The 18,285-nt window shown below is 43.1% G+C and overlaps 1 protein-coding gene across 2 annotated transcripts in view; it reads right to left on the minus strand.

The window, feature by feature from the left end:
- The window catches only part of GALNT17 (polypeptide N-acetylgalactosaminyltransferase 17), a 553,074-nt gene that overhangs the window by 27,855 nt on the left and 506,934 nt on the right, over positions 1 to 18,285 (minus strand). For both annotated transcript variants that reach the window (XM_081054105.1, XM_081054106.1), the window contains exons 7-8: positions 7,485 to 7,670; positions 4,993 to 5,130 (exon numbers count right to left, since the gene is read on the minus strand). In XM_081054105.1, the coding sequence (XP_080910231.1) occupies positions 4,993 to 5,130; positions 7,485 to 7,670 (324 nt within the window). The remainder of the gene's footprint in view (positions 1 to 4,992; positions 5,131 to 7,484; positions 7,671 to 18,285) is intronic.

Consider the following 18,285-nt stretch of genomic DNA (forward strand, 5'->3'; position numbering starts at 1 on the left):
GTGGGGGGATGCCGGCAATGATCCCCTTACCCTGGTGGTGCTTACGTGGATTTTTGCACGTGTGTGCGTTATGCACATTGTATGTGTGTTGTATTTCATATAAATAATACCTAAAGAAAAAAAAAGATGAGCAAAAGTGAACTAGGCGACAGGGGAGGTTCAGGCCATAAGCGTAGCTTGAGCCGACCACTGAATTTTGAGCAAAAGAGTTGGTGGCCCCGTGTTTTTGTGCACAGTGAAGAGCGTTTGCATGTGGGAAGGCAGTATCTCACACGTGTAAAGGTCAGGATATGTGTAAAGCATACACATATCTTTCTTTAAAGACTATTTTAAGGCTTTCCAGCTAATATACATGAATACAATTTTAAAAAAGAAGCAAAAGTGACTCATTATCTAAGCGGACTGGGCACTGACACTGGATGTAGGGTGAGGCAGATATACTGGGGCTGACACCTGCTCGGAGGTGTCTGTCTGCTCCCTTCGTCACTGAACTGTGGTCTGGTGCTGGGCAAGAACTAGTAGGAGTCAGCATCAAAACACAGTTATCTGAATATGGTAAATTTTGTCACTGAACTGAATTTGACTAGAAAGTGATTCTTACAGAAGGTATAAAATGCAAATAAAGTGTAATAATGTTTGGGTCTAAAATCCTAGATAATATCAACAAAGACTGGAAAGTTGATAAAGAATTCAGGAGAAAATGTGTTAAAGTTCTTACATACTGCTTGACTTTTCATTCTGGAGGCTCAAAGGTTTGTTTTGTTTTGTTTTGTTTTGTTGTTTTAAATTAGAGGTTACCATAATATTATCAAGAGCAAGACATATACAATTCAAATGACTAGGAAGCTTTTAAAAGACAAAAAACAAGCTAGGTAAAAAAATTAGGGAAGAGCAAGGAGCATAAAACCCAGAAATATTTATTGGCCTGGGGAAAGATTCTCACACATAATTGTACATGAAAAACGAAAAGTGTGTGTAAGTGCATATATGGTATGAATTCACTCTGCCTTCTTTTTCCACTGCGTGGGGGCCTGGCTGTGGTGAAAAGAACAAGCAGGAGTGAGTATTAAAAATAGAGCTGTCTAAATAATGGTAGGTTTTGTTATCAAACTGAATTTTATTAGTTTCATTTCTTTCATTTAATGCTATAGTCCATCTGAAGTATATATTTTAGTAGCAGGTGAACTCAGCAAACAAAGGAGTAATAGAAAATGCTTAAAATGTTAACAATGATCATATCTGGGAACTGGGAATTGGAGTTAGTTTTGTCTTCATCTTTGTATTTTTCCACAGAGTGTATACATTAAATTTATTACTTAAAAGAGATAGTGAATTTTGCAAAATCAAGACTTCCCCTCTCCAAAAATCAGACATGTTACCTCCAAGGCCGCATCACTGTTCAGCTCCAGAGACATTATTTGCACTGTACTTCACGTGCATGGCAGGCCCTGGGGTTGTGCAGTGCACAACCTGTGGAACTGTGCCCTGGTCATCTAGCATTTTCCCATTTTTATTCTTTCTTTGTTAATACTACTTTTCTTCTAATTATAACATCACATAAACACTAACGATAATTGGAAAACATGACAAACTGCCTACACAATAACTGCCTGTCCCACTATACTCAGAGGTAACTAAAACTATCATCTCCATTTCCCAATACTATTCTCCCCCTTGCTCCCAATTTAAAATAGTAGCTAATCCAATTCATAACCCTGACTTTTTCCTTTTAAGAATTATATTATCAACATTTTCTCATGCCATTAAACTTTTGTGCATACCTTTTAAAATGGCTGCAAAATATTTCAAACCATTAATATACGGAGGGTGCCAAAAAATGTACACATTTTAAGAGATGTTATCTATGTATTACTTTTCGAAGTTGAATCGAATTAAGGTAGCAATGTGTAGTGTGAGGTTTGCTCAAAAGATTTCGTTAATCAAATAAATGCTAGCATCATTCATTGTATTGCAATTTTAATAGTCTTTCCTTTCTTAAAATGTGCATACATTTTTTTGGCTCTCTCTCTCTCCCTCTCTCTCTATATATACATATATATACACACACATACATATACATATATGTATATATACATACATATGTATATATAGTATATATACTATATATACTATACTACATACTATATATTATATATAGTATACATTATATATAGTGTATATAGTGTATATATATACATAGTGTATATATTATAGTATAGTATATATAGTACACACTATACATAGAGTATATACAGTGTATATGTAGTATATAGTATACATACATATATATAGTATATCTAATTAACCTTCAAGTTAGATTCAAAATTTTTGATCCAAAACAAAAAAACACTGAGATGAATAATTTTATTCTCAAATCTTTGTTCTCATTTCAGATTATTTACTTAGGATAAGAGTGGAATGACTATCAGTAAGCCTTTTAACACATGTGGTTCAAATTGCCTTTAAAAAGCTTATTTCAATTTGTGCTGTCACCAGAGGATATGTGGGTTTTCATACTACCAAGACCTTGCTGGAAAAATACCAACATATATTCCAAAAATGAATATTTGTTCATTTGGTAGTAGGAAAAAGGCTACTTCAATGTATTTTATAATTAGTTTCAATTTCTTTGATTACGAAATAAACTTAAAATTTTCACGTTTTTCAACTATTTTTATTTTTCTCTTGTACTTTATTTTTTCTTTTGACATTTAAAAAATTTTTCTTATTTAGGTTAAATTTTTTATTTAAATCAATTTGCAGAACTCATTGCATATTAATGGCATTATTGATTAATCTACAATATTTTTGGCATACATATTTTCAGTTTGGCATATTGTTTCTCTATTCAGTTGATATATAGTTTACTTTAATATTTATGAGCTCAGATTCATTATTCTTTTTCTTTGTGTTTTCTTCCATGGCTTTCATTCTTAGAAAGCCCTTTCATATCTATATCTGTATGGTTGTATTAAGGTGTTTTTTACTTCATTTAATGCTATGGTTCATCTGAAATACATTTTGGGTTATGGACAGCAGTAAGAATCTAAATTGTTTTCTTTTTAGATTCAGTTTACCCAATTGTTTCATGAATAATCCATTCTTTGCCCATAATTTTTCAATGCCTTATTCATATTTAATCTTATTTCATTAACCGAAAAACAAACAAAACAAAACCAACCAAACAAAAGAACCCCAAACCATGCTATTATTATGAAGAAGAAAAGACAAGGCATTTGGACCTATTAATAGGTACTGCTGTGTGCCAGGTACTGTTCTAAGAACTCTACATATCGCATCTCATTTCCTCTTCCCAACAACTGTATGCAGTAAGCAGTTTTCTTCTCCCATTTTGCAGATGAGGGAATGAGAGCCGAGAGGAACCATTCTGGGCGGCTGCAGTCCTTCCTCTGCCCTAACCACTATGCAGACTGCCCTGTAAGAAGCAAGCTTTCCATTCCAGATTCCAGCTCCGGGGGGTCATGTCGCCAAGACCCTGATGGTTTAACCTGGAGCTGATTTACTTTTTTAAAAGGCATGTAGTCAGTGGTACTGTAAAAGCTATATATGATGTCAGAGGGGTAGTAGATTAGGGGTGGGAGTCATCACTTTGTGAGGGGTGTAAATATTTGAGTCTTACATTGTTTTGTACACCTGAAACAAATAATAAGAATAAGGCATCAGGCATAAAGTAGGAAAATTCAGTTATAGAAAAGTAAACACTCTAAGTCAAAGAGAGCCTTCCTAGCTTCGGCCTGGTTATCACAGGGAGCTGCAGGTAGCTCTGGGCATAAACCCAAATTCTGAGCTAATGGGGTGTCTCTGCCAGGTCCAGAGCACCCGCCAAGCTCCCTGAGCCCTGGCCATGGACTCCTCATCCAAACATACACTGCAAGGAAGGAACAAGGCTTCTGGGCAAGTACCTTCTCCGCAGGGGTGCTTATGTAATAATTTAAAAATGGAGACAACATAAATGTTTGTTTTCAAGCAAATCAAAGTATACAGAAAAGGTACCATCATATGTGGCCACTGATAATGTTGCAGAAAAATGTTTAATGACACAGAAAAATATTCTTTGCATATTATTGAGTAACATTTAAAATTATTATGCATGTGGACAGCATAATTTCAGTATTATATAGATATACATGGTTTTAGTAACATATAGATAGCTAGAGATAGATATATAGATTTACACAGCCTATATATCTAGATCTATATGTATATATATATATGTATAATATATATGTTTTCAGTAAAAAAATACATATAGACACAGTAAGGAAGATCATACCTCAAAATGTACATGTTATCTATGGAATCAGAATGCCTATGCCCAATCCTGGTTTCATGACTTACAGGCTGTGAGACTTTAGGTAATTTATTTAATTTCTCTAAGTTCTAGCTTTCTTACCAGAAAGCACTTAGAATAGTGTATGGCATATCAAAAGCACTCAGTAAGTGTCCATTGCTATTACTATTATTTGCAAATTTTCCTAAAATGCATATTTATGACATTTGTAATAAGAGAAAAGTCAATCTGTTTTAATGTTTAGAAAAGTGATGTTATCTCATCCTAGAAAATCCAAGATGAGCATCTAGACCCTTTCTCTGGTGATAAATGCTCCAGCACACAGCACCGAGCAATGACCCAATCCCCACCTCTCTTTATATCCAATTTCCTATTCAATGTCCCATTTACAGGTCCCAGGGGACCTCAAAATCAAAAAGTCCCAAACAGAAGTCATCATCCGCTCCATGCCCCAGGCAAAAGGATGGTCTATGCCTCACTGTAACATTACATTTGTCCCCTCTACCAGTTGGTGAGGGCCTTGCTCTCAGGGAGTGCACCATCAAAAACCACTTATTGAATGAATAAATGAATGAATGGAGGAATGAACAAATTACTCTGTTCCTAATTTTCCCCCATTAAAGCAATCCACAACCCACTGCACAGCCATCCAAGTTGACAGCATGCGTGGTCTTAATTACCTCCCCGTATGCGACGGTGTTATTGTATCTTCTCATTTCTGGGTAAACGTGATCCAGGTACCACTGGAAATTCTTACACTTTAAACTTTTCCTTAAGGCTCTTCTTTCAGAGACATCACCTATGTCAATTCCTGGATTCTGGAAACAGAGAGAAACAAAGGGCATTAGTGGCTGTGGAGCTCTGGCCAAAGAGAAGGATAGGTGGTGTCACCCCCAGGAAAACCATCAGAGAGAAACCTTAATTTCTCTGCATGTTTGCTCTGAAGGTCTGATTAAGGGGACCTACTTGATCATGTAGCCCAAATCTAGACACTGCTGTCCCCTGAGTACAACACACAGCCCCCAATGTCAGCTGCCCTTATCAATACCATGCAAAAGGAATCGGGGACACACTGAGGCCACAACCTACGTTCCCAGCTCCGTCTCTCCCACACTTCTTCAGTGACTATCCGAGCCCATTATTAGAGGAATTATTTGACTAAGACAAGAAAATAGATGCCTATAAACCACCTCCTGTCTTTCTTTTCTACATGTGCATAATTTCCCCCTTTGTTGGCTCTTTGTGAAGTTCATTTATGCAGAAGTGAAAATAATTTTCCATTGAAAAGCTTGTAATGATGTTCTAATGAATAATTCACTCTACTTTTACAGAAATGAACCTGTAATGGGCTGCTGTGTGCTGACGGGGGAAATAAAGTAGCTGAAAAATGACTCCACAGACTCAGCAGTGAGATGGCCGTGAACTGGCAGAGGCAGGACACTCTCTCCACAAAGGCCAGCAGCCAGGCAACATCTTGGAGTCGAGAAGAACAGTTCAAATTATTTCATTAAAATTTCTTCTTTGGAAGCCAAACAATGATTTCAAAGGAAAATCTCTTTAAATGTCAAAATTAAAATTCAAAGGGAAACCTGGGCAGCAATACTGAACTCTTTGTTTTAATATAGTCAGCATGATTAATGAGAACGGTCATTTGTGAAAGCGTGGAAAGGTGCCCTGGCATTAGGGACCAAGATTGTTTGTAATGATGGAGAAAGTGCCAGGGTGGAGTCAACAGCCTTGGCTTCTTATGACTCTGAGCAAATCACACCACCATGGTAGGTCACAACTCTTCACTGGCAAAACAGGAAAAATAATCCCTCTCCCACTGACATCGCAGGGTAGAGGTGAACCAAGATGCGAGTTTATATCCCTGCCCTGCCACGTGCTAGGTGCCATACTGACGCGAGTCGCTCTTCACCCCAGAGCTTCGGTTTACCCATCTATAAGATGGGCATCACAGTACATTCCTATCAGGCTAGACTGAGTACGTCATATTTGCTGTGCTCTATTCTAAGCCTCACTGTTAGCTTCGCAGGAGCCCTATGAGCTAAATGTTAACTATCTCCTCTGTACAGATGAGGAAACTAAGGCAGATGGTTCCTGAGTCATGAGGTGGTTATGAGGACTAAATGAGATATTGCACATAAGGAACTTATCTGGTGCCTGGGACATAGTAAGGGCTCAACAAATGTTGCCTATCTTTATATCACAACATATATAACAGCTGGAGTATAACAGCTACAAAGTGCTACATGGCCATCGGGGGTGTTCAATGTTTTAGGACATTATTTCCATAATTGTAACAGCAATGATATAAATGCTTCGCTTTTATCCTCTTTATCCGCAGACCTGCACATAATTTAGCTGCATTTCTGCTGTTCTGGGCTCCAGCCCTCTGAAACACAGGGCCTGCCATTGCACAGTGGAAACAATTCTAGGCGACTCTCTTGGCACGGTTCAGATACCTTCAGCTGCTCTGGCCAAGGAGGTCAATCCAGCTGTGGCAGACAAGCACTGCCCACCAACACCTCCACGTCCCGTGCCATGCACTGCTCTGAGTGTGTCGCCTGGACTTAGATTTAGTAATTTAGATTTAGTTCTCCCAAACACCCGAGGAAGGAGGACCTGCTATCACCCCCGTTTTATAGCTGAGGGTCCTAAGGTACAGAGAGAATATAAATGGATTTATTCAAGATCTCACAACTAGTAAGTGGCAGAGCTGGGATTCTAAAGGCTGTAGTAACAAGGGCATTTTCCTATGCAGAATGTGGAGGAGAGTTGAATAGCCATGAAAACAAGAGACTCAGCCTACAGTGAGGGCACATGTTGTGGGGCAACTGCAGCTCCGTGGGAGGGCACACAGCCACAGCAGAAGACAGGGTCTGGGGCCAGAAGCTCCACAAGAATCTTCTGGACACAATGTGTGTTCAGAAGGAGGGCATTCAGATTAGTATAAGACTGCGATTAATACGGTGGGACCCTTGGAATCTTTGTCAATGGATTTCGAGATTTCCATTCTAAACCCTGGAGATCTGTGGACTCTTCAAAACGCACTCATAAGTTTGCAAGCTTGAGAACATTTCTGGGGAGGAGCCCCAGCTTCTTAAAGGGAGCAGTGATCTGTGAAACACAAGCATCACTGCAGCAGGTGATGGGAAGCTGCGGGGCCTACCTCCAAGGGCAGGTTCCACGCTATGTACACGTGAGACTTGTAGTCGTCCATCCAGACCTCCGCCACCCGCAGAGCATTCCTCTTGGTGTAGAAGCCGATGTTGCTGTTGTAGGGCTTCTTCTTCCGCTCGATGTGGGCCACCCGTGAGCAAGGCAGGACCTCCATGCTGCCCCCGCAGAGCCACACCTGGAGGCGCAAGCATTTCAGCATCAGCCCGACAGAGAAATTCCCAGAGGCCACTGTCCCGCCCCGAGGCCCAAAGGCAACGGCTCAGGAGACAGCGTGAGTGAGAGGTGTGTGTTAATATGTAAAGCCGGTGAGATTCCAGGGTTAGTTTGTTACTGCAGCACGGCCCAAGCTAACCTCAAATAGGTAGAAGAGAAGGTTTTTGAAGTTGTTATAGGTACAGTAGTTTAGGATATTAAAGCCCAGCTTGGCATAAGAGAAGTGGACGAATCTAAGGGGCTCCTGGTGACACGTGGGGGTTCTGAGCTCACAGTGGCACGCGGTTGGCGTCCATGAAGCCTTTCTTTCCTGCCTGGTCGAAGCTGTGCCCCGTGGACTTAGACTGGAAAATTCAAACTGCAGCCCAGCCCGTCTGTATTCCTATCCGCACCAGGCGTACCAGTGCTCTAATGCTGCATTGTTTAGGGCTCTGTGAATAACGGAGTCCTCAGTGCACAGATGTCCAGCTTTCTGGAAGCATCGACTCAGCACGATCATGTGCAGCCATCACTTGTTGCTGGAATATTCAGGTGGGAGGCTGAAAGAATAGTTGCCTTTGAGACATGCAAAAGCCCAAGGATGTGACATGTGCCACCCTCTACCCGGGACGGCAGGCATCCCGGCTCAAGGACCTCCGTCCAGGGGAAAGCTAGACCGGCCAACTACTCTAAGTCCCAGGCAGGAAAAACAACATATTTCTGACTCCAGAAGGACTTCTTTGTGGAAATGAACATCCGGGTGCTGGTGGGGAGAGGAGGAAGAAGACACAGAAGTCTCAGGACCTGCGAGGCTGTCCTACTATGAGGGTCTCACATACGCACCATAAATGAGAGTGGACTCTTACGCTGACTCAGCTTGTCCCAGACAAGGTATGCTTGTCCCAACCTGAGTCACTTCAAGCTGTTCTACCTTTAATCTCTTAGGAACCCCCAACTCAAGGATACTGGGGCACTCTTGAGTAACTCTACACCTCTCCTGGGCATTTATCGATTAAATTTGGTGGCACAATTCATGTGGGTGTGTTGCTATTTGCCAACTCTGGTTGTACCACAGGGAAGTGATACAGCTGGAAAATTCTCCCCATCACCAAGAATGTTCTTTCACCTTGCTCATTTCTTCAAGGAGGAGACTGTGAGCTAAAAAACTGGTACACAATGGGTGGTCCAGACAAATCTGATTTGGGACCTGATAATGGCAAGGTGCCTCCATTGGTTGGGGCAGACCCAGCTAGATGGAAGCCCAGTCAGGGAGGCAAAATATGGCCAGAAGCCTATGGGGAATAGAGGCAAGAGACCTTACAGGGTAAAACAAGATGGCTAAATTTCCTGGGATGGACATTACACAAAGACTCAGAGTTCCACAGTTATGTGACATTTGATAGTTTCAAGATTCAAGGAATGAATGGAAAGACACCCTATGTTCCTGGATTAGAAAACTTAACATTGTTAAGATGTCAGTATTCCCCAAATTGATCTAAAGATTCAACTTTCATCAAGGAGGGCAGTTCAGTGGGTAAAGAATAGTGCTGGGAAACATGCAAATTGTGCTGGGAAAACATGCAAAACAATGCATTTGGACCACTACCTCACAACATATACAAAAATTAACTTGAAATGGATCAAAGACATAAATGTAAGAGCGAAAATTGTAGAACTCTTAGAAGAAAACACAAAGGCAGGTTTTCATGACCTTGGATTAAGCAAATGTTCATCAACTGATGAACGAATAAACAAATATGGCATTTCCATGTAATGAAAAATTATTTAGCAAAAAAAAAAATGAAATGTAGATACATGCTACAACATGGATGAACTTTGATAACACTATGCTAAGTGGAAGAGGCCAGTCACAAAGGACCACATATTGTATGATTCCATTTACATGAAAAATCCAGAATAAGAAACTCCATTGAGACAGAAAATAAACTGATGGTTGCCTAGGTCTGGGGATGGGGATGGAGGAAGGTAGAGTGACTATTGGTGGGTATGGTGTTTCCTTCTAGGGCGATGAAAATGTTCTAACATTGACTGTGGTGATCACTACACAACTCTTTAAATATATTAAAAACCATTGAGTTGTACACTTTAAATGTGTGAATTACAATGGTCTGTGAATACCTTAACAGAGCTGTGACAAAAATAAATAAATTGACAGATTGATAAATAAATCCACAGAGAGATGGGGAAAAGAAATTCCAGGGATGGATTCCACGTTGGGGAGGCCCTGGAGGACTGATGAAAGCAAAGCAGAGCTCTGTGAGGGCCGGGTACTGAGCAGGGATCGCAGATGCAGGTGTAAGAGGGGTCTCAGCAAAAGTCGAAACCCAGGCACATGAACAGAACCTCCAGGTGGAAACAGAACCCATAGCCGGGCCGACTTGGGGCCAATCCTCCATAAGCAGTTCAGACTATGGTCAGTATTGCCCCAAAGCCTAGGGTGCCATTAGGCCCAAGAGAAGGCTCAAGTGGCCTTTGCTGTTAGAAGTGGAGGTGAGAGGTAAGAGGAGCCAGGTTGGCCACTATGTCAGATCGCAAGCCTCTTGAATGACAGGGGAGAGATGGTGTACCAGGCTGGGAGGCAGGTAGCCCAACATGTCTGTCCTGTGTGGCTCTACTGTGTGGATATCAGTTGCACACTCAGTGGGCACCAACTCAGAGCCACTCAGCTCTTCTGGTATAGTCTGAGGAGGAGAAAGGGGCTCTCAGACTATTTGGCATCTTGCAGGTACAGCCCTCTACTGGGCCCAGAAAACCTGGAGTGAATTACCATGGTGGGCCCTGGACCAGATGCCTGCAACATCATCACAGACCCCCTCAGCCTGGGGCACATTCTTGTTACCAGACTGTGCCTGCCTGGCAGGTCTGAACCTCAGCCTGTCACCTCCAGTGACACCCACAGGATTTAGGGTCATAAGCATGAGTAACCATCAGGAACACATCTTGTAAAAGACAGAAAATGACATCACTGCACCACTCAAGCTGCAAACCATTCTGGAACTATCAGGCAGAAGAGGCAGCTCAAAGATTAAAAAATAAAGAAGAAAAAAGGAAGGAAGGGGAGGAAAAAGGGAGGAAGAGAGGGAGGGAGGGAAGAAGAGAGGGAAAGAGAGAAGAAGGGACGGAGCGAAGAAGGGAGGGTAGGAGGCAGGAAGGGTAAGAGAAACCCACAAACAGCAAGTGGGTGTGGGAGGCGAGCTGAGCTCAGTCCACAGGCGCTGAGGAGCGGCCCAGCCCTGGGACAAGCGCAGAGAGCTCCTTCTGCCCTGTCCTTCTCCACCCTCCACTTCTGCAGTCAACTCCCCTCAGACAGGTGAGTGGCCCCATTCTGCCTGCTGTAGATCCCGGCACTGGACAAATAGTCCCAATCAAGCACAAAACACCAACTACTTCATGAAATCCCACAGATGAGGAACTGGGGGTCTCACAGGTTGAGTAAGTTGTTAATAACCCCCAGTCAGTAAGTGGGAGAGCCAGAACCACAACTTAGCCACGTGCCATACAACAGGCTAACCCTTACCAGGTGGGCACTGCAACTCTGCGCCCTGCTCTTCAGGCCAGGGCGAACTTGGGCCCTCAAGCTTTCCTTCCTCAGCTGCAGTTTGCACCTTACTCAGGGGCCTGGCCGGCACTTCTGACTTGCACTGTAGCCAGGGTGAGTGAGGGGAACAAGGTGTGCACAAATGGCCCGAGAAAGTTCAACGGGTCTGAGGTGGCACCAAAGTTAAGGGTGTCATTTTTTTAGGGGTGTCAAGGTTAGCCTCCTCCTCCTCAAAGCGGTCTGGCAGTGTGGCACTGCAAGGGCAACTGGAAGGAGCCAGTGAGTCAAGCAATTCTCAAGTCCCAGCAGGCTGTGCTCTGAGTTGTCCGGGAGTGGCCACAGCATGGGCTGGCCCCAAGTGGTAATGAGTTAATGTGAAGTCGGTCCATGGTCAAGTGAATGAGCCTAGATAGTAGAAGTGAAGGAATTCAAGAGAGTAGACTGAATGCTTTAGAAACAAAGCAAATGTCATGTGGGGTGTCAGGCGGGATCTCTAGTCCTGCTCTCCACATAAGAACGCAGGATATGGAGAGGCCAAAAAGGAACACCCACAGAGCCACAGATAGGGGAGTCATACAACTATAGTTTCGCTGGTGGCTGGGTTGGAGACACAGGAAACAGGATCCACACTATCTGCAACCTACCCATCCACTATTCTGCAATCCACAACCTGCACTCTGCCATGCTAACTGCAATCCACGCTTGCCAGCTCAGTACCATCTTCTTGCTAGCCCCCGTTTCCTGCTAGCGTAGCCACAGCAGTTATATTAATGGCCAGTGGCTCACTGGTTACAGATGACGGCCAACTAGCCACAGCTGATGGCCATCCAATTACAGTTGATGGCTATTTACTACCTGAGCCAGCACCTTTCCACATGAGGGCATGAGCCTGGAAACTGCTCTCCTGGCTATGTCCCCACACTCCACCCCTACAGGGTCTTGCCTCACAATCTATGGGACAAGCATCTTCCGCAAGGGGCCCTGTGCGAGGAGCCTGGAGGTGAATGCAATATCCTGGACACAGCCAGGCTCTCTGGACACAGCCAGGGTTTCTCAAGGTACCACCAGTGCTTCTAAGCACAGCCAGACTTCCTGGGCTTCTTAGGGTACCACCAGTCTCCCCGGGCACAGCCAGGGCTCTCAGGACACTGCTTCTCTTTCTGGGCACAGCCAGTCACCATCTTCTCACATAGTCTCCATGGCTGGTCAAGACACAAAAGCAAACATCCGCCAGTTCCACTACATGGTGGTGTGTTCCCAAACAGTCAAGCAGTCCATTAAATTAGGGATGGAAGGCAATTCCCCATAGTCCATAGTCATTCGCCAGGGCTGTCCTGGGGTGAGGGACGACCTTGACCTCACCATCAGCTCCCACAGAGGATTTAGCAAGCATTTCCTCCTGGGATTACAATTCCTGCATCCAGGCTGCTTCAGCAAGAACTTCCCAGCTCACAGGGCCGCAACAACTTTCGCTTTCTCTGGCCTATGCTGGTTGGGGAACCGTCCACTTCTTCCCACCCCTCCACGGGGGTCAAGCTTTCTGGTATCTGCTCCTCCTGGTCTTCCTGAGACTGAGTGTTCATACACAAACTGCTCCACCACCCTTCAGAGGGCTTTGGCCAGCACCGTGTCCTGCTTGCTGCGCCATGTGTCATGCGGTGTGTTAGGCGGGGTCTCTAGTCCGGCTCCCCACATAAGAATGAAGGATATGGTGAGGCCAAAAAGGAACACCCACAGAGCCATAGATAGGGAAGTCATACAACTATAGTCTCGCTGGTGGCTGGGTTGGAGACACAGGAAGCAGGATCCACACAATCTGCAATCTGCCCATCCCCTTCTCTGCAAACCACAACCAGCACTCTTCTACGTGAAGGCGAGAGCCTGGAAACTGCACTCCTGGCTCTGTCCCCACAGCAACAGGTTAGCTAAGACAGCTGCTAGGGGTATTCCAGAAGTACTGGTAATTCACCTCACTCTGACTCTATCTGAGAGTTGTGAAAGCAACAGGGGAGCTTCCTAAAAAGAGAGTGATCCAGGTTACCCTTCTGTCACACATAAGAAGCAGCTACATGCGTCCCAAGTACAGCTGATACCAAGGAAGGGTCTGGAGGATCTGTTGTCCACATCACTGTTTATTAGCCCAAACGGTGAGCTCCTACAGAGACTGGAAGAAATGATATCAAAGGGAAATCAAAAGAAAGATTGGAATGAAAGACTGAGTGACACATGTCTGACGCCAAGAAGGAAGACAAGAGGGCGCTAGCCCACAGGAAAAAGCCCTCCAGGCCCAGGGATCCTCCACAGAGGGAGTAGGCACTCCAGATGGGCTGAAATGGGCCAGAAGCAGGAAGGCACGTTCTAAGCCTGGGACCGGTCCCTGGAGCAGAGGACCCAAGGCACTATTCTTGGTGAGCCTCTGCTGGGGAAGTGGGAAGACAGCCATGTATAAATAGCAACAGGCCATCAGGAGTGATAACTTCAGGAACAGGTATTAATTAATTTATTTATCCAGAAATATCACTTCAGAGCCTACTTTCCTGCATGGGAAAGAAATGGGGAGCATAAACAGATAGGTCCTTGCTCTTACAAAGTTGATGATCTTGCAAGGGAAACACATTAATTAAATTGTTAATTAATTAAACTCAATTGATAGGTTTTTATTAATTAAATCATCACAGAGTGACATCGTAGGAATGGTGGCACCGGGATGGACTTTCTCTTCTCCTCCGGATCTTATTACAAACGGGAACTCTATAACCCATCAAAGGACTCTCTGCTCATCACGCAGAACAGCTAAGAGACTCGTGCAAGGATTACTTGAAGGTGGGCAAATAGGGTGAATCAGGAAGAGGGAAGGGAGCGGAGTGGAGACACAGCCGTACATGCAGCTCTGGGGACTGGGCTGCACCTACAGCTGCAGAGACGCAGGGGATCCCAGGATGGAACAGAGATCACAAAAGCCAGGAGGTGGGCTCTTTCCCTGCATCCCAAGCTGATCTCTCCCTCTGACGGGGCAGCATATCCAGCATTTGAGGCAGTAACCTCAGCTGAGACCTCCAGCTGGGCCCTAGATCGAACAAAGGACACAAACTCCATACCTGGGCCCCTGTCCCCACTCTCCCAACCCTACCCTTGCCCTTCCAGAGACTTAAACTGGCCCCTGAACTGAGGAGTAGTGTCAGATTACACAGGAGCTGTAGTGCTCAGGCTCTGGGAAGACCAGCTTGCAGCTTTGACTCAGGGAAGAGGCTGGGAAGAGTGTGATTTTTGCTAGGCTAGGAGAGAAGAGACTCCTCCACCCCCAGCCACTACCTTTCCTGGTCTGTGGGAAGAGTGTGACACGGCTGGGCTGGGAGAGAGAAGACCCCTCCATTCCCAGCCTCCACCCTTTCTGGCTTGCCTTGGGCAGGGCAATTACAACTGCGGAGGCACTCCCAGGAATCAGCAATAGGAAGCAGATGCAGCTCTGGGCTTTACACAGCTCAGAAATCCCCCTCCCCCCCGCCACACACACACACACACACACACACACACACACACACGGAAGAAGTGCCCTAAGACTCAGGAGAACTGGACACAGGGCTGGTGGTGCTACTCTCAGTGCGCATATGTGCAGGAAAGGGCAGAAACTGCACTGACTTTGTAGAAACTACCATCCATACCTCTCAGGCCCATGCATCTAAATCTGTAGTCCCAACGTCACTCTGAGCACGAGGTGACTGGCTCTGCCTGCACAATACACAGAGGACTCTTTGGTACAGCAGAGGACAACCTGGAGATTATGTGGTGGGCTTAAGCCAAGACTGGTGTTGCTTTTTTTTTGTTTTCTTTTTAAAAGTTTCAATTAAACTTTTGTTTAATTTTTGAAACCTTTGCCTATGTTGAGTGTGTGTTATCGGTTGTTTTTACATGTGAATGTATTTGATTTTGTTGTTGTTGTTGTGCTTGGTGATTTGCTTTGTTCTGAAATTGCTCTACACCAGGGCCCAGCATAAGAGGCACAATATTCAACATACCCAGAGGCCAACTCCAAACCAAACCAGAGTACTACCGTGTTTAACCTACAAGTCACACACCCAGAGGGAATTCGCTGCAGGCACAAGAGCCCATAGAGGCCAAACCACATTTAAGTGGTCAACCCTCACGCAGCAGAACACCCTACTGTGGGCAGAGCCAAGTCTCACAACTAGTCAGCCTAGAAGACAACCCCACCTACTCACAAGCAAAAAAAAATTAAAAATCCTCTTTAACAGGACAATATACACAACACAAGAGTCACCTTTGGAGCACACGCAGAGGAGAAGAACGAAGTAGTGCAAGTCAAATATAAAGGACACATACTGCATAAGATAACCCAGCAAGAACTAAGAACTCTAGGGGATCTACCTAATATATCAAAGCAAACACAGAGAGTCAGCCAGAATGGGGAAACAAAGAAACATGTCCCAAATAAAAGAACAGAAGAAACATCCAGAAGTGGAACCAAATGAAACAGAGGTAACCAACCTATCAGAGACAGCGTTCAGAGCACTGATGATAAGAATGTTTAAGGAGCTTAGAGATGACATAAAGAAGGATAGAGAAATCATAAAGAAAAACCAGTTAGAAATAAAGAACACAATGACTGAAATAAAGAACTCACTTGAAGGAATTAACAGCAGGTTAGATGAAGCAGAGGATTGAATCAGCGACTTAGAAGACGAGTTAGCAGAGATCACCCAAACAGAACAACAGAAAGGAAAAAGACTAAAAAACCATGAAAATAGTTTAAGAGACCTCTGGGATAATATCAAATTCAACAACATGTGCATCATAGGAATACCAGAAGGTGAAGAGAGGAAGCAAGGGATTGAGAACATATTTGAAGTAATAATGTTTGAAAACTTCCCTAACCGGATGAAGGAAACCGACATACAAGCCCAGGAAGTGCAGAGGGTTCCAACCAGGATAAACCCCAACAGGTCCATGTCAAGACACATTATAGTTAAAATGGCAAAGCTTAAAGACAAAGAGAGAATCCTAAAAGAAGCAAGAGAAAGACAGAGGGTTACATACAAGGGAACTCCCATAAGACTATCAAATGACTTTTCTACAGAAACATTGAAGGGCAGGAGGGAGTGGCAGGAGATACTCAAAGTGATGGAAAACAAAGGCCTACAACCTAGACTGCTTTATCCAGCAAGGCTATCATTTAAAGTTGATGGAGAGATAAAGAGCTTCTCAGAAAAGAACAAGCTACAGGAATTTATTACCACCAAGCCAGCATTGCAAGAAATATTAAAAGGACTTCTATAAACAGAAGAAAGATGAAAACAATCTTACTACAAATTTTAAAAATGGCAATAACTATGTATCTATCAATATCACTTTAAATGTAAATAGATTAAATGCTCCAATCAAGAGACATAGGGTGGCTGAGTGGATAAGAAAGCAAGACCCTTGTATATGCTGTATACAAGAGACTCACCTCAGATCTAAAGACACACACAGGCTGAAAGTGAAGGGTTGGAGTAAGATATTTCATGCAAATGGAAATGAGAAAAAAGCTGGAGTTGCAATATTTATATGACAAAATAGACTTTAAAATGAAGAACATATTAAAAAATAAAGATGGGCACTATATAATAATAAAGGGATCGATCCGACAAGAAGACATAACCCTAGTAAACGTCTATGCACCGAACATAGGAGCACCTAAATACATAAAACAGATATTGACTGACATAAAGACAGAGATCAACAGTAACACTATCATGGTAGGGGACTTCAACACACCTCTGACAACAAGGGACAGGTCTTTCAGACAGAAAATCAATATGGAAACAATGGCCTTAAATGACATATTGGACCACTTGGATTTAATCGATATTTTCAGAGCATTTCACCCCAAAGCTGCAAAATACACGTTCTTCTCAAGCGCACATGGAACATTTTCTAAGATAGACCACATGTGAGGCCACAGAACAAGTCTTGATAAATTTAAGAAAATTGAAGTCATACCAATTGTCTTCTCTGACCACAGTGCTATGAAATTAGAAATGAACTATGGGAAAAAAATCAGAAGACACACCAATTCATGGAGGCTGAATAACTTATTACTAAATAATGAATGGGTCAACTATGAGATCAAGGAAGAAATCAAAAGATATCTCGAGACAAATGAAAATGAGATCACGACGACCCAAAATCTATGGGATGCCATGAAAGAAGTCCTAAGAGGGAAATTCATAGCACTGCAGGCCTACCTAAAGAAACAAGAAAAATCACTAATCAACGGTTTGTCTTCACACTTAAGGGATCTGGAAAAAGAACAGCAAAATAAGCCTAAAGGGAGTACAAGGAAGGAGATAATAAAGATCAGAGCGGAAATAAATGAATTAGAAACCAGAAAAACAATACAAAAGATCGATGAATCCATGAGTTGGTTCTTAGAGAAGATAAACAAAATCGACAAACCATTAGCCAGACTCATTAAAAAAAAGAGAGAGAGGACACAAATTGATAAAACCAGAAATGAAAGAAGAGAAGTGAAAACAGATACCACAGAAATACAAAATTTTTTAAGATATTACTATGAACAACTATATGCCAACAAATTTGACAATCTGGAAGAAATGGACAATTTTTTAGAAGCATACAAAGCTAACTCAAGAAGAAAGAGAAAACCTGAATAGACTGATTACTACCAGGGAAATTGAATCAGTAATCAACAATCTCCCAACAAACAAAAGCCCTGGACCAGATGGCTTTACAAGTGAATTTTATAAAACATTCAAAAAAGAATTATCACCTATTCTCAAGCTGTTCAAAAAAATCCAGAAGGAGGGAAGGCTCCCAAACAGTTTTTATGAGGCCACTATCACACTGATCCCTAAATCAGATAAAGACACCACCAAAAAAGAAAACTACAGGCCGATATCGCTAATGAACATAGATGCAAAAATCCTCAACAAAATATTAGCGAACAGAATTCAGCAATACATTAAAAAGATCATACACCATGATCAAGTGGGATTCATCTCTGGTATGCAAGGGTGGT

The sequence above is a fragment of the Rhinolophus hipposideros genome (assembly GCF_964194185.1).
Source record: "Rhinolophus hipposideros genome assembly, chromosome: 7".
In the NCBI taxonomy this organism is placed as follows: domain Eukaryota; kingdom Metazoa; phylum Chordata; class Mammalia; order Chiroptera; family Rhinolophidae; genus Rhinolophus; species Rhinolophus hipposideros.